At 40.1% G+C, this 19,278-nt stretch overlaps 1 protein-coding gene across 1 annotated transcript in view; it reads left to right on the forward strand.

Annotated features, from left to right (window-relative positions):
* KIF5C (kinesin family member 5C) overlaps positions 1-19,278 on the forward strand; it is a 76,577-nt gene that overhangs the window by 35,889 nt on the left and 21,410 nt on the right. The window contains exons 5-13 of the mRNA XM_053982644.1: positions 678-726; positions 2,053-2,108; positions 2,955-3,042; positions 5,454-5,578; positions 7,968-8,072; positions 8,802-8,950; positions 12,224-12,372; positions 15,045-15,220; positions 17,029-17,097. Of these exons, the coding sequence (XP_053838619.1) occupies positions 678-726; positions 2,053-2,108; positions 2,955-3,042; positions 5,454-5,578; positions 7,968-8,072; positions 8,802-8,950; positions 12,224-12,372; positions 15,045-15,220; positions 17,029-17,097 (966 nt within the window). The remainder of the gene's footprint in view (positions 1-677; positions 727-2,052; positions 2,109-2,954; positions 3,043-5,453; positions 5,579-7,967; positions 8,073-8,801; positions 8,951-12,223; positions 12,373-15,044; positions 15,221-17,028; positions 17,098-19,278) is intronic.

A 19,278-nucleotide genomic window follows, 5' to 3' on the forward strand; every position in this document is an offset into this window, starting at 1 on the left:
CCTCACAAATTTCTGTTTCCTTCTCTGAGTCAAATCCCCTTGGATTAAGAAACTCATTCATTCAATCATTCTCCCTCTTTTTTTTTTTTTTTTTTTTTTTTTTTTTTTTTTTTTTGAGGACAATTGTCTCTCTTTGTTACAGCACAGCTCATTTTCATTTTCTTCTCTGGAAGATTTGATTCAAGGCAGAAGCACCACGTGTGCTTCATTTAAAAGTTTAATTTAATATTTATTGCTAATGGAGGCTCATGGAAATGGATTGGTGAAGGTGCTCTCTGTTTTTGGTGGGGGTGAAAATCAGTGTACAGCTTTTATAATCCTCAAACCTGCAGCTGCACAGATATGGAGGAGCTGGATTGGTTTGATTCAGTTCAGTATTTTTTTGTCAATTTTGCCTATGTTACCAAAAAAAAAAAAAAAAAAAAAAGAAGAAGATAAGGTTTGCCTGCAGGTTTTTTCTGTGTACTATCCTGATGAACCATTGTTAAATGGAGGAAGATCAATGGCTTGTAAATCGTAAATCATTCAAGGTACAAATGTGCTCCCATGAAAGATGGAATTCAAACTGTGTGGGAGGTGGGGTTTTATTTTTAGTTTGCTGCTTTGACAGGGATGGAAACACAGAGACAGCAAGACATTAAATCAGCAACGTTTGATGTTTGTGATTATTTAATTAGGTTTCCTACTTTGAGATATATTTGGACAAAATAAGGGACCTGCTTGATGGTAAGTTCTGTGTTTTTACTTGATATATGGTGCCTTGGCTTCATCCAGAGCTTTGCACCAAAGCCTGAGGGGGGGACAGTGACTTTATTTGGGAGGGGATTAAATTTAAACTGGAGAATTTGGCAGTTTCAACCATCTGATCCTGGGCACCTGCCTCTGCAGAGCACGAGCTTTGTTGTGAATCAGAGCTCTGAGGATCCCACAGCCTGCGAGGCAGGGCTGGGGCTCCCTGGCAAGGGGTGTTCTTCAAGGGAAAAATGATGAAAAAACCTGATTTCAAAATGCAGGGAGTGTTTTAGGATGATCCCTCACTTCTGGCAGGAGGTCTGGTGGGGAGCATCTGCTTCTCTCACAGCTCATGTCTCTTCCTCTGCATGGTGTGCGTTCATAAAAGTGGGTTTTGTTCACCAGTGTGGGGATGGAAAGGGCTGTAGGGGTAGAGATTCCTGTAAATGTAGAGATTCCTGTAAATGTAGAGATTTCTGTAAATGTAGAGATTCTTGTAAATGTAGAGATTCCTGTAAATGTAGAGATTTCTGCAAATGTAGGAATTTCTATAAATGTGGAAATGGCTGCAAGTGTAGAAATGGCTGAAAATGTAGAAATTTCTGTAAATGTAGAAATTTCTATAAATGTAGAAATGGCTGCAAATGTAGAAATGGCTGCAAATGTAGAGATTTCTGTAAATGTAGGAATTTCTATAAATGTGGAAATGGCTGCAAGTGTAGAAATGGCTGAAAATGTAGAAATTTCTGTAAATGTAGAAATTTCTATAAATGTAGAAATGGCTGCAAATGTAGAAATTTCTGTAAATGTAGAAATTTCTGTAAATGTAGAAATTTCTGTAAATGTAGAAATGGCTGCAAATGTAGAAATTTCTGTAAATGTAGAAATTTCTATAAATGTAGAAATGCCTGTAAATGTAGAAATTTCTGTAAATGTAGAAATGGCTGCAAATGTAGAAATTTCTGTAAATGTAGAAATGGCTGCAAGTGTAGCTCTGAGCTGCTCTGAATTCCAGGCTGCTCTCCTGTCTCCTCTGCTTTGCCAAACCCCAGCTTAGTCTGGGTTTATTTAATTCACCCACGCAATAAACAGAAGCTTTTGTGCCCCAGAGTTAAATTTAAATGAACAGGTACAAGATTGACAGAGCAGGAAAGGATTTTTGTGTGTTGGAAATATTGGGGGTTCATAAGGAGTGGGGAACGACTGCAGATCTCAAATACAAATTTCCACCCCTAAAATGTGTCTGTCATGCCTGGAGCTGACATTTCATTTATTTCTTACCTCTGGAATGTTCCTAATGATCTCCACGTCTCTCTCCAGTGTCAAAGACAAACCTCGCTGTACATGAAGATAAAAACAGAGTTCCCTATGTTAAGGTAAAGGAATAATTTAATGCTCAGCTTTTCATTCTTTCCCACAAATGCGTTTATTTACACATTTCCATTTGCATCCAGTGTTATTTGCTGAAATAATTCAACTCCTGTTTGAAGCCTTGAGTGTTCCAAGTTGTGTTGGTTCCTGGGTTTAAACAAGTTTCCTGAAATATTAATGGGCTTGAATCATGTTTGTTTTATTCTCCTGACTTTGAACATTGCCATTTTGTTAGGATGCTGTTAAATTTTAAGCATTCACATTCCCCTTTCATGTCAGATGTGAAAGAGAACAACTTGAGGAATTTTGTTCTTTAATATTTTGCTGCAGGGGTGCCGCAATCTCTCAATAGTTCAGAGCAGATTGGTTGGGTTAGGAATTTATTTTATGACTTTCTGGGCTCTCACTTGAATGCAATATGCTTGATACGAACATATGTGAGCCTAAAGAATGTCTATCTAATGTTTTTCTGTTTATTCTCAGCTCGAGGAGCAAAAAGAAATTGATAAGATGATTTATTCAGTAATATTGCATTGAGAGAGAAGAACTTTGAACTTTGTCTTGTAGTTTGAGGGAGAAAAATTAACTCGGGGTTGATCAAATTAAATTAAATTGGGCATGAAATCTAACCCAGATTAGGAATATGTGTTGTATCACTCCATGTTTTCTGTGGAGGATTTCATGCCGTGTGTCTGGATTGCACTGACATTTAAAAAATTGGCTCCAGGGTTCCCCTGGAAGCCACCCCGAGGCGGGGCCGGGTCCATTGCCCCGGCGAGGATCCTGCTTCCCTAATTAGTGCGTTCATTAGCGCGAAATGAGCGGTGCTGACTCCCACCTCCTGTGCCCAGGGCTGTACAGAGCGCTTCGTGTCCAGCCCTGAGGAAGTTCTGGATGTCATCGACGAGGGGAAGGCCAACAGGCACGTGGCTGTGACAAGTGAGTGTCCCCAAAATCGCCCCCGCGGGGCTCCCGCTGCTGCCAGGGATTCCCTGGGAGTTTGGGAGCTCCGGCCTCGCGCGGGCACCGCTCTGCTGCTGCTGGGCTCGGGCTTTTGAATTTTTTCTTGCTGTCAGGGTTGGGGTTGAAGGTGTTCGAGATGGTGTTTTGGGTTTGGACTCGTGTATCTTTTTAAAATGGGAAATTTTGTATTATTTAGTTATATAGTTACAGGTTTATAGTATAGAATTCATTTATATATGTATATATTTATATATTTTTATTTCTATATTTCTATATTTCTATATTTACATATATATTTATATATTTATATATATTTATATTATATATCTTTATAGTATATATTTATATTAAATATATAATATTTGTATAGAGAATATATTATTAATATCTATATATTTATATATGTATATCTCTATATTTATATTTCTATATAAATATATATTTATATATCTTAATAAATGTTTATATATTTATATATTTATACTTTACACATAGTAATATATTTATATATTTATATATTATATCTTTATAGTATATATTTATATTAAACATATAATGTTTGTATAGAGAATATATTATTAATATCTATATATTTATATATGTATATCAATATATTTATAATTTTATATAAATATCTATTTATATATTTTAATATATATTTATACTTTACACATAGTCATATATTTATATATTTATATAATATATAAATATAGTATATATTTATATTAAATATATAATATTTGTATAGAGAATATATTATTAATATCTATATATTTATATATGTATATCTATATATTTATAATTTTATATAAATATTTATATATTTTAATATATATTTATACTTTACACATAGTTATATATTTATATAATATATCTTTATAGTATATATTTATATTACATATATAATATTTATATAGAGAATATATTATTAATACCTATATATTTATATCTATATATTTATATATTTATAAAAATATATTTATATATTTTAATATATATTTATGTATATTTATATATTTATATATTTATACATTTATATATTGCAGTTTCCCAAGCCGTGAGTTCTATGGCATTTTACTAAGTAAAATACTGTATAATGATAAAGTATATAAAGAAATAACATAAATATAGTTTATTATTAAAGTAGATAAATAAAATATTGTATATTATTAAACAATATAAATAAATACTGTATAATAACTTACTAATAAGTTATAAAAGTGGTTTTGTATCAATCTTTACAAGGCTTTTAAGGAACCTTAAACAATATAAGTAAATAAATACTGAAAAATAACTTACTAATAAGTTATAAAAATGGTTTTGTATCTATCTTTACAAGGTTTTTAAGGAACCTTAAACAATAAATAAATACTGTATAATAAGTTACTAATAAGTTATAAAAATGGTTTTGTATCAATCTTTACAAGTTTTTTAAGGAACCTTAAACAATATAAGTAAATAAATACTGCCAAATAACTCACTAATAAGTTACAAAAATGGTTTTGTTTCTATCTTTACCAGGTTTTTAAGGAACCTTAAACAATATAAATAGATAAATACTGCATGATAACTTACTAATAAGTTATAAAAGTGGTTTTGTATCAATCTTTACAAGGTTTTTAAGGAACCTTAAACAATATAAATAAATAAATACTCTATAATAACTTACTAATAAGTTACAGAAATGGTTTTGTATCAATCTTTACAAGGTTTTTTAAGGAAAAGCTATCTAATTAACAAATGACACAAATTACTTTTAACGTAATAACTGATTACTTGTGTCTCGCACTGCAGACTTTTTTATCTAATTATGAAATGAGGAAGAAGGTGAAGAGATGCATTAGCTACTGCTTTAAAACTTTTCTCTGAGTTTTAGAAATATCACTGTGTTCCAAAACCTTAAACTCTTACGTTTCCTCCCGTGCGGTGTTACACACTTCTGTTCAAATTGATTTTAGTGTCAATAATCACTTTTGGAAGGTGAGAGGTGGCTGTGCTCGGGTGGGGTTGGGCTCCTCCTCCAGGAACTGACAGGAGCAGAGGTCACAGCCTCAGTGGAAATAGAGGTTGGAAATTGGGGAAACGTTTTTATGGGAAGAGTGGTAAAGTTCTGGAATGTTCTGCCCGGGGAGGTGGTGGAGTCCCCATCCCTGGGTGTGTTAAACAAAGCCTGGATGTGCCAGGGTTGAGTTCAGGGGTTGGGGCTGGGCTGGACCCGATGATTTTGGAGATCTCTTCCAACCTAATAATTCTGTGAATTCCGTGAGTTTACACCAAGACCAGCTTCTCTGGGATCTGGGGATTTGGTGGGGCCAGCTCAGGTGGGATGGAATTCCCTGCCAGCTTTGAAAGGCATTTTTGACAGAAGCTGTGCCCTGTGATTTCAGACATGAACGAGCACAGCTCGAGGAGCCACAGCATTTTCCTCATCAACATCAAACAGGAGAACGTGGAAACGGAGAAGAAGCTCAGTGGGAAGCTTTACCTGGTGGACTTGGCTGGCAGTGAGAAGGTGAATTCTCCTTTTTCCCCCACTCTGAGGGTGTGAGAGTGTCTCACATCCTCATTAAAAAGGATAGATTCTCATTAAAAAGGATATTTTAATTTTTATTTTTCAATGTGGGAAGCTTTACCTGGTGGACTTGGCTGGCAGTGAGAAGGTGAATTCTCCTTTTTCCCCCACTCTGAGGATGTGAGAGTGTCTCACAGAGCTCTCAGCTTAGATTCTGATTAAAAAGGATATTTTAATTTTTATTTTTTAATATGGGAAGCTTTACCTGGTGGACTTGGCTGGCAGTGAGAAGGTGAATTCTCCTTTTTCCACCACTCTGAGGGTGTGAGAGTGTCTCACATCCTCATTAAAAAGGATAGATTCTCATTAAAAAGGATATTTTAATTTTTATTTTTCAATGTGGGAAGCTTTACCTGGTGGACTTGGCTGGCAGTGAGAAGGTGAATTCTCCTTTTTCCCCCACTCTGAGGATGTGAGAGTGTCTCACAGAGCTCTCAGCTTAGATTCTGATTAAAAAGGATATTTTAATTTTTATTTTTTAATATGGGAAGCTTTACCTGGTGGACTTGGCTGGCAGTGAGAAGGTGAATTCTCCTTTTTCCCCCACTTTGAGGGTGAGAGTGTCTCACAGAGCTCTCAGCTTAGATTCCCATTAAAAAGGATATTTTCATTTTTATTTTTCAATGTGGGAAGCTTTACCTGGTGGACTTGGCTGGCAGTGAGAAGGTGAATTCTCCTTTTTCCACCACTCTGAGGGTGAGAGTGTCTCACAGAGCTCTCAGCTTAGATTCCCATTAAAAAGGATATTTTCATTTTTATTTTTCAATGTGGGATGGAGAAAAGGAGCAGATCAGAATTATTGGCATGAAAAACAACCCCCCAAAATCTGCGTTTACAGTGGAGTGAGTTGAACCAGTGTATTTTTATATGCTTTCAAAAAAAACCACCCCAAAATCTGCATTATAGTGGAGTGAGTTGAACCAGTGTATTTTTATATGCCTTCACATTTACATCTGTGTAGCTGAAAAAGGAAATGCAATTTTTCTATAATTTATATATAATATAAAATTTATATATTTTAAATATAGAAATATTTTTAATATATAAATTTTAAAAATAATGTATCAAATTAGACATATTTTAAGTTGCTTATGTTGTCATGTCCTGTTTCTAGGTTTTTTTTGTAATTATTTCACATACTAAATGAACGAAATACCAGCAGTTAATGCAGTTTTCAAGTCTACTCGAAGCTCCCTGAATCTTGATTGTGGTGACTATTTCTGCTTTCCAATGTAGAAAAATAAACCCCAGAAAACGACTTTTATCTATTTACCAAAAGAGTCATGGTTTGGAACAGTGCTGCAATGCAAAAACGTTCCCAAATTCTCGTTCTGATGTCTTCTGCAGAGCTCAAAATCAGCTTTATTGGGATTTTGGGTTGCTCGTTGGGGCACCTTAATTGATAACCCAGGGGTACAATGCAGAAGGGATTTGTCAGAGTAATGAATCACGATTGATTGCACAGATTTGTTAAATTAAAAGCTCTTTATGATGTTCACAAAATGAGGGCCCGGGCAGGCACTCCTCTCCTCTGAAAAATCAACTTTTGTGGCTTGTTATGGTACAGAAAACCTGAAATAAAACCTGAAATTTCTTGGGTAGGCTGGCTTCTTAAAAGACACAACTGCTTTTCCTTCATGTTGTGGGGCATTTTTAGGTGAAAGTAGAGATGGTTTTAATGTAGAGGAAAAGCTACGGATTTATCCTGTGTTTGGACGCTTTAGGAAAATCCAAATTTTGTTTTATTTGTGTAGTAGCAGAAAGGAAAAATACCAGCAGGTTAGGATTGTGTAAAATAAAATTTAGCAGTTGTAGAACACAATACCTTTGTCTTGCTGTGAAAATTGGATTGTTTTCCACCACATGTCATTTTTGGCCTGCTAAAGGAGGCAGTGGCCATGAACAAAATCTGTGATTTTTGGTACTTTTTGGTCCATGCAAGCATAAAAAGGCGAGAGATGCTCATTTTGGGGCCACTGGGGCGGTGCTCCCTGTCTGTATGGACAGCTTGGCTTCCCAAAAGTCCTCAGGTGAGCACAGACTTCCCCCTGAATAAAATTTTCCCCTCAATAAAACTCTCGCTGAATTAAAATAAAATGACAGCTTGCTCTTGGAGGAGGAGAAAAGTGGAATTATTGCAGGCTTGCACGAACAAAATAGTTATAAAAGTTGATATAAACATTTGATGTAAAAAGCTGACGTAAAATTCTCCTGGCCCACGCTGAGCTAAGCCAGGTTTTGCTCCTCCAGGAGCATCTTTAGGCGCAGCTTTGCAGGGCTGGAGCTTTGTGCTGCAGCAGAACCTGACTCTTCCCTGCTCTCTTTGCAGGTCAGCAAAACTGGAGCAGAGGGGGCAGTTCTGGATGAAGCTAAAAATATCAATAAATCTTTGTCTGCTCTGGGCAATGTGATCTCGGCCTTGGCAGAGGGAACTGTAAGTAATCCTGGCTGGGCTGCTGCGGGGTTTTTATTTACCTGTTTCTTTGCCATCCCCAGAGGGAAAAAAGGAAAAGAGTAACAGGAGCTAACATTTCAGCTCTGAAGGGAGAAAATATTGGCTGTCAGTAAAATATCAACAAACAAAATATTGTCACAAACCAGTGACGAGCACTTTGGCTGTTCTGCCCCGAGATGAGGAATTAATTCTCAGTGGTGGCACTGGAGCAGCTCCCAAATCTGGGCACGGTCACAGCAAATTGTCCCTCCTGCCAGCGTGGACTCACCTGGTTAAAGACATCAAAAAAAGACATTAAAAAAATCAGTCTGCTGATACAGACTGGCTAACTGGACTTTTGAAAGGATGGGCACTCTCGGGCTGGGTCGGGTCTATTTTAAAAACTGGACTTTTAGTTATATTCGTCATTGTGGCGATACTGATGGGCCTTGGGGTCGTCAAGGGGATGGTGCTTAAGCTAATCAAAGACATCACATCTCCAGTGGAGATAAACAGGGTAGAGGTACCCACTGCTCCTGAAGAAGAGCAAGAAACAGCTCCAGCCCATCAGCTGTGGTTTGGGGATCTCCAAATACCTCCCCCAAGCCGAGTTCACCTCCTTTTAAATTTAGGTTTTCACTCCTTCCTTTTTTAAAACAAAAAAGGGGGAACTCTCTTACTCCGCTGGTTAAAAGAATCGTTCTTGTCTTTTGCTCGTGTTTGGATTAGAAAACCCACGTGCCCTACCGAGACAGCAAAATGACCAGGATCCTGCAGGATTCCCTGGGGGGGAACTGCAGGACCACCATCGTCATCTGCTGCTCGCCCTCCGTGTTCAACGAGGCCGAGACCAAGTCCACCCTGATGTTTGGCCAGAGGTGAGTCCCACTGGGATCAGCCTGGATGCATCCATCCTCCTTAGGAATCCGCAGCTTGGGGTTTCTGGAGTTGGTAAAAAAAAAAAAAACCCAAAAACTGGAGAACTTCAGAGAGATGTCTCTTTGTTCCCAGTGATTCCAGGAAAATCCTCCAGGAAAGTCGAGCTGCTCTGCTTGGGAGCAGAGTGGGGTTGGAAAGTGGGGAAGGGTTGGGCAATCCGTGGGAGGATGTTTAGAAGGGATTTCTTAATTCCTTCCTGGTTGATTTTCCTGCAGAAAGTGTCATCCTAATTCCTGTGGATATTCTCAGTTCAGTCAGAAAGAAAAAGAGAAAGATTTCTGCCAGGCTAAGCCTGGGAAAAATCTTTTTCTTTTTCTCTCTGACTGAACTGAGAATATCCACAAATTCCTTGAAATGTTATGGGAAAGATAAAATCACTGGGCAGTTTTCTGTGGAAAAAAAAACAGTTTTGCTTTATTGGATACGTCAGAAAATCCAAATTTTTTTTATTTATTTATTTTTTTTTTAATAGTAACAGAAAGGAAAAACACCAGCAAGTTAGGACAAAATAAAATACCAGCAAGTTAGGACAAAATAAAATAAAATGTGCAAAATAAAATTTAGCAGTTGTAGAACACGACACCTTTGTCTTGCTGTGAAAATGGGTTGTTTTCCACCACATCACATTTTTGGCCTGCTAAGAAAGATGAAGCCACTGGGCAGTTTTCTGTGGAAAAATCCAGTTTTGCTTTACCTGACAGCGCTGTTGGTGCTTTTAAGAGGTGTCTTCTCCTTGATTTCCACCTCAGGGGTCATTGTTATGGCTGTAAAAGGTTTTAAATCGTTGGTTTTGGTTTAAAAATTAGGAAAATTCAAGAGTGTGGGCTCTGTAATATTGTCAGCTTTGGGAGCTTGCCTTGGCAGCTCGTGGACCTGATGTTTGGAGGATCTGGACAACTCAGGAACACAAAATATGGAAGGATCCAGAAAGAAACTTTCTCCTCCATGTGTGTTTATTGACAAGAGTGATGTGAAATGCATTGGGAAGGTTTGCAGAAATAGGTCAGGCTCATTATGTAATTACTGCTTTTGTGGTAATTGAGGAGAACTCGGGTCCTTTGGAAAATTACTCGTTTTGTTTGACTTGTGTACTAGCAGAAAGGAAAAATACTGGCAAGTTAGGAGTGTTTAAAGAGAGTTGAACAGTTTGAGGGCACAATAGCTTTGTCTTTGTTTAAAATTGGGTTGTTTTCCACCACGTGGAGTTTCTGGACTGCAAAAAGATGCAGTGGCCATGAGCAAAATCAGGTTAAAGAGTTGCTTTGTAGATATTTTTTCCCCCCCGTCGTGAGCTGAACATGATTTTTAGCTGTTGAAGATCCAAACTTCTACTGATCAGATCATGTGTTGAGCAAAAACAAGCATCCTGAGATGCAGGAATGAAATCAAGAGCATGAACAACTCTGAACTCCAGCTTCCAAGTTCAGCTTCAGTTTACATTCCTCCTCCTGGTTTCGTTCCTCTTTCCAGTAACCAGTAAAATTTGCCTTTTTTGGGGTAGCAAGGCAGTTTTCTGACTGACTCTGCACATCCTGGCTAAATATTCAAGAGTTTCCTGGGAGGGGGAACATTTTGGGGGTGATCCTCACTGAGGACCAGGATGGCAGTGCAAGAACTGGGAAAACAGGGAAATTTTTGTGAGGAGCTCCTCATGGGCAGCACTGAAATGTCAGGAAGGAAATAATTTGTGTTTCCCTGGGAGGACTGTGCAGAGCAGCCCATGGATTATCCATGCACAGTGTTCTCTGGCAGGATTTTGGGTGGGAATGGTGGGAATGGGGCTTCTTTTCCAGGCTCTTGGGTTGTTGTGTCTCATTTTCTGGTGTGACACAACTGAGGACCTCAGTGGCATTAAAGGGAAGGTCCATGACTCATGGCTGATTGCTGATTTTTCCTGGGAAAAGAAAGAATTATGTCACCATTAAAATAAATGTCAGGAATGAAATCCATCTTCAGAGGAGCTCTTGTACCAATCAAACTGTACAAGTGCTCCTTTGATAGTAGTGAATCAGCCTTTTCTTTTTCTGCTCCATCTTTTCTCGTGTTTTTATCTCATTTTTAATTTTAGTTGTCAGTAAGGGCTTCATCCATCACCAGGAGAAACTTCCTGGTGTGGTGGGTTTTTTTTTTTTTTTTTTTTTGCCCTGGTACAGTTAAATGAGTGGAAACTTGAGCTGTGCTTTTAGCAGAGACAAAGTGTAAACCCTGACCATTAGGAAATGATTTTAAAAGCACGGGGTTATTTAAAAAATACTTTTAAGGTAATAAAAGTCCTGCTTGCCACAGAGTGCAAATCACTGGAGCTTTATAAACTGCTGAGGGTTTATCTGTTATCCTTTTCCTTATCCTCTGCTTTATTCAACAACACTGGAGGCATTTGAAGGGACTCAGTGTCTGAGCAGTGAAGGGCAAAGATCTGAGGCTTTCTTAATTCATAGTGATTGGTTTGGTTTCCCTTTTCAACGTGGATTTGCTGGAGTAGGTGCTGGGCATTGTTTTCTGCTTGCTTTGCATTTCCTGGCACAATTGGTTGGGTTGGGTTGGAGCTGAGCACTTTCAGAGTAATAAAGTGGTGGTGGTTGTTAGGAGGCTTGAAATTTGGGACATTTTTGCCTAGTGAGGACCTTTCCTTCCTCTTCCCTTCTCCCTTTTTCCTTTCCCCTCCCCCTCTCCCTTTTCCCTTTTTCCCTTTTTCCCTTTCCCTCTTCTCCCTTCCCTTCCCTTCCCTTCCCTTCCCTTCCCTTCCCTTCCCTTCCCTTCCCTTCCCTTCCCTTCCCTTCCCTTCCCTTCCCTTCCCTTCCCTTCCCTTCCCTTCCCTTCCCTTCCCTTCCCTTCCCTTCCCTTCCCTTCCCTTCCCTTCCCTTCCCTTCCCTTCCCTTCCCTTCCCTTCCCTTCCCTTCCCTTCCCTTCCCTTCCCTTCCCTTCCCTTCCCTTCCCTTCCCTTCCCTTCCCTTCCCTTCCCTTCCCTCTTCTTTCCCTCTTCTTTCCCCTTCTTTCCTTTTTCCTTTCCTTTTTTTCCTTTCCTCTCCTTTCTCCTCTCCCTTCTCCTTTCCTCTCCTGTCCTTCCTTTCCTTCCCCACCCTGGACACTTCCAGGGATGGGAAATCCACAATTTCCCCGTTTGTTTCCCTCTGTGTGATGGGAAAATCCCCAATCCCCACCGTAGCACTGGATAAAAACCCCAAAGCAGCTGCCCTGGGATTTGTTTGCAGGGCCAAGACCATCAAGAACACGGTGTCTGTGAACCTGGAGCTGACAGCAGAGGAGTGGAAGAAGAAGTATGAGAAGGAGAAGGACAAAAACAAGAGTTTAAAGAATGTTATCCAGCACCTGGAGCTGGAGCTGAACAGGTGGAGGAATGGTAGGTGCCAAAAACTGGGAGCTGGATGTGTCTGCGTTGAATTCTTGCCCTAGATCACAATTTTTATGAACTGTGTCTGGCCACTGAATCTAAATTCACATTATAACTCACGCTTCATCATAATAATGGAAGGTGAAGAAGCAAAAACCAGGCAAACCAGCAGCCACTTGTGGGAGAAACCAGTGAAAATGCCAAAATTAGTGAGTTCAGGGTAGAGCACACAGGAGGCATCACTGATTTTAATATTGTTAATGATAGTAATAAGGAAAGGAAGAATGTCATTATATTTGGGGATTTTTTTTTTAAATAACTCTGCTCCTCAGGCATGAGAATCATTGTGCTTTGAGGTAATTGGACCTTGGGTTTGGGGATTTTTAATAATTGAATTTCACATTAGAATAATTAGTCCTTTAGTGCAATGACAGGGAGTGGCATCTGCTTAGAAGAATTTGTCAGCTCCTGTGGCTTCTAAATGAAAATTTTTGTTGAGAACAGCCACTTTTCTGATTAGAAACGTGGGGAATTGCTGTAGGATGGTACAGGAGACAGAATATGGATGCACACAAATGAAAGAATTCTTACTGAAAACCAAATTTTAAAAAATCGAATTTAATCTGGAACGCCGGCAGACAATTTTAGCAAACCAGCCTGAGTTTGAATTCTTTATTTCACATTTTAAAAATCAACCAACAACAAAAACAACCCAAACCAAATCCTATTTTTTTTTTTTTTTTTTTTTTTAGAAAAGCCTGGATGGATCCTTTTGTTTAAATATCCTCCTCCCCTCCCTGGGTGCTGCTGTTAGCCAGCAATGCATTCAAAAGATTATTGATTTCTTGTCTGACCTTGGGCACTCCCATCCTCTGGAAGGATGGAGGCTTTTTACAAAGGCAACTGTCCCAGCAATCCCATCTTGGATAATATTCCATGGGTACAGCTTATTCCAGGAATTAAGGATTTATTCTACAAATTAAAAGGGTGAGCTGAGCATTTCAGCTTCCAGGTGCTCAATTTTTCTGTGTTTTACAGGCAGGAGGTTCTCATCCGATGAATGAGAAATTAAACATTCCTTTTGGGAATCCCAAATCCCAAAATGTTTATCCTGGTGGATTCTCCACAGCCTGAGGAACATTTTTTTGTGTACAAGGCCCTGCAGTCTAACCAAACCCACCTTTCCTTCTCTGCTCCAACAGCAAAAAAAATCAATTCACATTTCCCTCATGAATAATAGAAAATACCAGCAAGCCTTCAGAAATAGGGCAGAAAATATTTGGAGTGAAGTACCTCGATAGAGGTGATGCTGCTTGATTTCAAATTCCACTTTTTCCATGCTTTAAGCTGGGGAAAAAAAATCATCTGCTTCGTTGGTTGTGCTTTTTTTTTTTTTTTTTTTTTACCCTTTTTGTTTTGCTCTGGGGCCTCACTCGGCCTTTCTGGGCTTTGATCTATTGGTCCTGTTGACCTGTTCCTCTGCCAGTGAGATAAATTGGCAAGAGGAATGGCTGCTAAAGCTTTCAGGAGCTAAAATATTGGAGATTTTTCCTGGAAAACGGAAAAACCTTTACCCTTCCCACCCCCTGAGCAACGTGTGCAGCATCCAGGGGCTTCCCCAGCTTCTGGTGAGGGTGGATTTAATTTCTGCCATGAGCAGCTCACCCATCCCTCATCTCTGAGCCTGTAATTGTAACCCAGGGCTGCTCCAAAAGGAAGTATTCCTTGGGGATAGGGATTTTGTAGGGAATGTGTCTGCTGTGCACAGGCAATATCTGGAAGTTGGTGTTTGTGCTGGAATTTGCAAGGCAAAAGTTGAATATTGTTTTAAACACGGCTGTGCTGGTCCATCCTGGAGCTGGAAATCCCTGGAGGAAGAGATATTTAAGTGCCAGCAGATTTTTAGGCTGGAATTTGGGGGCTTTCCCTCCTTTTTTGCACCTCTGTTAATCCATGGAGCTAATCCTGATTTATGGAGGGAGTGAAAGGAGAGCCAGGAGTTCTGTGCTGGATCTTATGGGATCATCAAGGTTGGAAAAGACCTCACAGAGTCCCTGTGATGCCTTGAGCAGGCTGCCCCAGAGCAGAGTGACAGAACAAAGCAGGGATTCATTCCAAGGATCTCCTCCATGGATCCACCTTGGGCAGCACCAGAGCCCAGCCAGGGCTGCAGCCAAGAGGAACCAAAATGGTCCCAAAATGCACGAGCGCTCCCGGGGGCTCTCACTGGGATCAGCTCTGCTCCATTTGCACCTTGCAGTTCATTGGCCACTTCCAGCTTGAGGTGATCAAGTCCCATCCTGCTTGTTTTTCTCTCTGCAGCCCACGCTGTTTGTGCTCCTGGGCCTGAGCTTTGGATCATTTGTCCTTGGTGCCCAGCTGGAGCAGGAATTGTTTTGTCTCCCTGCTCTGTGCAGAGAGCTCAGCAACACTTCATGTGAAGCTCAGAGCTGCACACCAAAGCAGCACAGAGCCTGGAAAATAGAAAATCTAAACCTGAGGGATCACATGGAGTTTGTATTTCCATGGGATCATCACCCTCACAAACCTTCCCACACCTTTTCCTTGTCATTTGTATCCCTGGAAGTGGCACAAAGCCCTTCATTGACCAGGAGTGACCATCCTGGAGAATCCATGGATTAGGGATTGCAGGATTTTCATGAGCTTGTGTGTCCCTGCAGGAGAAGCTGTGCCCGAGGAGGAGCAGATCAGTGCCAAGGACCAGAAGAACCTGGAGCCTTGTGATAACACCCCAATTATTGATAACATCACCCCCGTGGTCGCCAGCATCTCCACAGAGGAGAAGCAGAAATACGATGAGGAGATCGCCAGTCTCTACAGGCAGCTGGATGATAAGGTGGGAATGTTGGATTCCAGGTGGAAATGTTGGATTCCAGGTGGGAGTGTTGGATTCCAGGTGGAAATGTTGGATTCCAGGTGGAAGTGTTGGATTCCAGGTGGGAATGTTGGATTCCAGGTAGAAGTGTTGGATTCCAGGTAGAAATGTTGGATTCCAGGTAGAAGTGTTGGATTCCAGGTAGAAGTGTTGGATTCCAGGTGGGAATGTTGGATTCCAGGTAGAAGTGTTGGATTCCAGGTGGGAATGTTGGATTCCAGGTAGAAGTGTTGGATTCCAGGTGGGAATGTTGGATTCCAGGTGGAAATGTTGGATTCCAGGTGGAAATGTTGGATTCCAGGTGGGAGTGTTGGATTCCAGGTGGAAATGTTGGATTCCAGGTGGGAATGTTGGATTCCAGGTGGAAATGTTGGATTCCAGGTGGGAATGTTGGATTCCAGGTGGAAATGTTGGATTCCAGGTGGAAATGTTGGATTCCAGGTAGAAGTGTTGGATTCCAGGTAGAAGTGTTGGATTCCAGGTGGAAGTGTTGGATTCCAGGTGGGAATGTTGGATTCCAGGTGGAAAAGGAAAATTATTGCCAAGATCTTTGCATTTTTGCTCTATTCCTTCTAGTTGTGTGTTTTTGCTCTATTTCTTTTTTTTGCTCTGTTGGTGTATTTTTGCTTCTATATCTATTGTGGACTGGGAAAACATTGGAAAATTCCAAGTGCTGCCTAAAAGCAGATCCTGCCTGCTCTCCACCCCTTTTCCCTGTGCAGTGTTTGGGAGCACTCCCCAGCAATTCAGAGCCCAGTTTTCTGACAGTTTTTAAGTCCAGGCTTTCCCTTTTCTTTGTGTAAAATCCCTCAGCAAACCGTAATGTCATCTTGGAGTCACCAGGGGAAAAAATATCCTAGAATTTTAAGGAAAATACATTCCCATCCCCTTTTGTTTGTGTTGTTGGAGCTGTAAACACAGCACAGAGGGCTCATTAATTTGTCTTTTTTTTTTTTTTTTCTTTGCACAGCTTGAAGGACATCAGTGGCACTTCAAGCTCTCAGCAATTCCCTTCTCCAGCCATTAAGAGCTTTGCCTTGTGGGAAGATGAAAAGTGGGGGGGAAAAAAAAGGGCCCAGAAAAAGCTCATTCACCACTCTCATCATGAATCAATACTCAGTTTTAAAATTCACTTGTAATTAGCAGGAAAAGAGCAGAGAAAAGCCCAGTGTGTCCTTGCCTGTTAATATTGAGGTTTGGCTGCTTGTGAGCACAGAGGAATTGTGTTTAAACCTGAATTTTGGTCTCCCTGCACAGTTTGGTGGCACTGAAAAGAGCAGTTTGCTGTAAGAAATGACAGCTTTTCTCTGATTTCATCCCCAGCTGCAATCTCCAGCTTTTCCATATTGATCAGGAAAAGGAAAAAAAAAAAAAAAAAATCAGTCATTCTTTCACTTTCCTCATCAAAAGCAGCAAAGCACAGTGAATTATTCTGGAGGGAACTGGAGCAGGTTTGAATTTTTCCCTAGAAAACATGGGAAGCATAATTTGGCACAGGACTGTAGGGAATGAGAAGATATTTGATCCCAAACACAGGGATCCCAAGCCCAAAATATCACCATTTATACCAGTGTTGGCAGCTTTTCCAGCAGAGCTCTGTGTATATTTATTTATGGTATATTTATGCATATTTATTTTTCTCTCCCCTCATACCACTCAAACATGCACAAAGTTTTATTCCCCTTTCTTTTCTAGGAAGAGGAAATAAAAAGTAATCAAATGAGAGCTGTGAAAAGAAATTAAAAATCTCCACCCCTGTTTCATTGCAGGATGACGAAATCAACCAGCAGAGCCAGCTGGCTGAAAAATTAAAGCAGCAAATGTTGGATCAAGAGGAGGTAAGAAACTAAAATAAATAAACTAACAAAAAAAAAAAAAAAATCCCTTTACATTTTGCTCCTGAGCCCCTTGTTTAATGATTCTGTCCCAGGTGTTCATATGAACTGGCTAAAATTCAAGTGGAAAAGGTGTCAGCCAGCTTTAAACTTGAAATTTCATAATATTCTCATTGATAAAAGTCCTTGAAATAACAATCCCTCCTGCTGGGAAGTGATGCTGGAGGTCCAAGGTAGGAGTGGGGCCGGGATTTTTCACTCCAAATGTGATTTTTGATGTGTCTGTGCCCATTCAGCTATCCAGGCACTATGGACTACAGGCAGTTAGAGATTTCCTGATATTAAATGACTAATTATCATTATTTTGGCAATTAGAGACAGCAATCTGTGAGATGGAAAAACCTGATAATTGGTGCTGCCCCAGATTTGCTGTGAAATCTTGGGTTGCTCACTTCAAACATTTGATTGCATCGTTTCTGTCCCCAAAATGAATTTTGGTTGGGTTTAGGATGGAGAATGTGATCACTAAACTCAGTCAAGCCGTTCCCTTCTATGAGGAGTTCTGAAGATGCAAAATAATACAAATGAAATAAAAATAAAATAACACCAAATTCCCCAAATGTTGCTGTGATATTTCTTAGGAGTTGCTTTTATTGTGTATCCAGGCCCTCAGAAAGGGTTTCCAAGGTGTTATTAGAGGAAAAAAAAAAAAACAATTTATGAACATGTCTGGTATTCATCCCTCAGGGTTCACCTGCCCCCTCTGGGGAATCGTCCTGGCTAGGGGAATCTCCAGCTATTTTATTTTATTTTATTTTATTTTATTTTATTTTATTTTATTTTATTTTATTTTATTTTTTATTTTAATTTTCCAAGATGAAGTTCCTCATTCTCTTGCCACAGCTTGATTCGATTGCCCTGCACTGCACAGTGTTGCCTGTGGCTACACCAGCATAATAATAAAAATAATAATAATAATAATAATAATGCACTTTATGCCTGCTCAGCCCCTTATTTCCTGATGTGTGTTAGGAGTTTATTTGTGCCACCTCACTTCTCCCAGCTTTTTTACATCCCTCTGCTCACCTGAGGCTGATTTTCTCTCACACTTGTGCCTTGGTTTTGGTCTGGGAGCAGAATTATTCCCCACCCTCCCTGTCCCAGTGTCACCTCTGGAAGGTCAATCAGGTTTTCAGTGTCCATTTTTCCCCCCCCTTTTTTTTTTTTGCACATTCCTGGCCCAGCTTTGCTAAATTCCAAAACCTCTGCAGCTGGTGCTGTTCAGAGCCTTTTTCTGCCTCATCCCAGCTCTTGACCAGCCCTTACCTCGGAAGAAGAAGGTGATATTTTATTATTATTTTATTATTTTCTTATTATTCAAGGTGTTTTTCCCCACATCAGCTGGCCCTGCTCTCCCCTGGAGATGTGATGAGCTCACTGATCCAGCAGCAGCTGCCTCACTCTGCTCCCCCTAATTAACCAGCCCTTATTTCTGCTTGATTAAGCCAGCGGGTTAATTATAAACCCGAGGCCTGCTGCAGATGAGGCTGATTTTTTTTTTTGGGGGGGGGTTTGGTGCCTTTTCACCTCTGCCTGCTGCTTCAGGTGGGTGTTTTGGGGGGTTCTGGATATTCCATCCCCACGTGGAGCAGGCCCATGGGCTGCTGCAGCCGTAGCTCTTTTCCCTTTCTTTACAGCTCACCTTTATAATGTTTTTTTGGTTTTTTTTTTTGGTGGCTTTTGAAAAGGCTGCTCCATTTTTCCACACAATATCAGCCAGGATCTCCTTGTTTGTGCTGCAGGTGATGCTCACCTCTTCTTGAAGCCACGGCGATGTTCGCGCAGGAAATTTCTTAAGTGGACGTAAATGATAGCTCCATCTGTGTTTAGCAGGAAGATTATTTGAAGCTATTTTGTTGTTTAAATATTTACATGCCATCTGGCTCTGGCAATCCAATGGCTTTTTCCATAACGTGAGTGCACTTCTGAGGCTGCAGCATTACCAGGGAGATAAATTTCCCTTACATCTGAATCCTCTCTGGGCACGTGCCAGCCTCCAGAGCTGCCTGCCTGCTTTCCTGTTTTCCACGAGCACTCTGAGCCAAAAAAAAAAAAAAAAAAAAGCCATTTCTTCTGGGACATTCTGCTTTTTGGGTGGTCTGCTTGAGGAAAATGGTTTTTTTT

Source organism: Vidua macroura, chromosome 7 (assembly GCF_024509145.1).
Source record: "Vidua macroura isolate BioBank_ID:100142 chromosome 7, ASM2450914v1, whole genome shotgun sequence".
Lineage (NCBI taxonomy): Eukaryota > Metazoa > Chordata > Aves > Passeriformes > Viduidae > Vidua > Vidua macroura.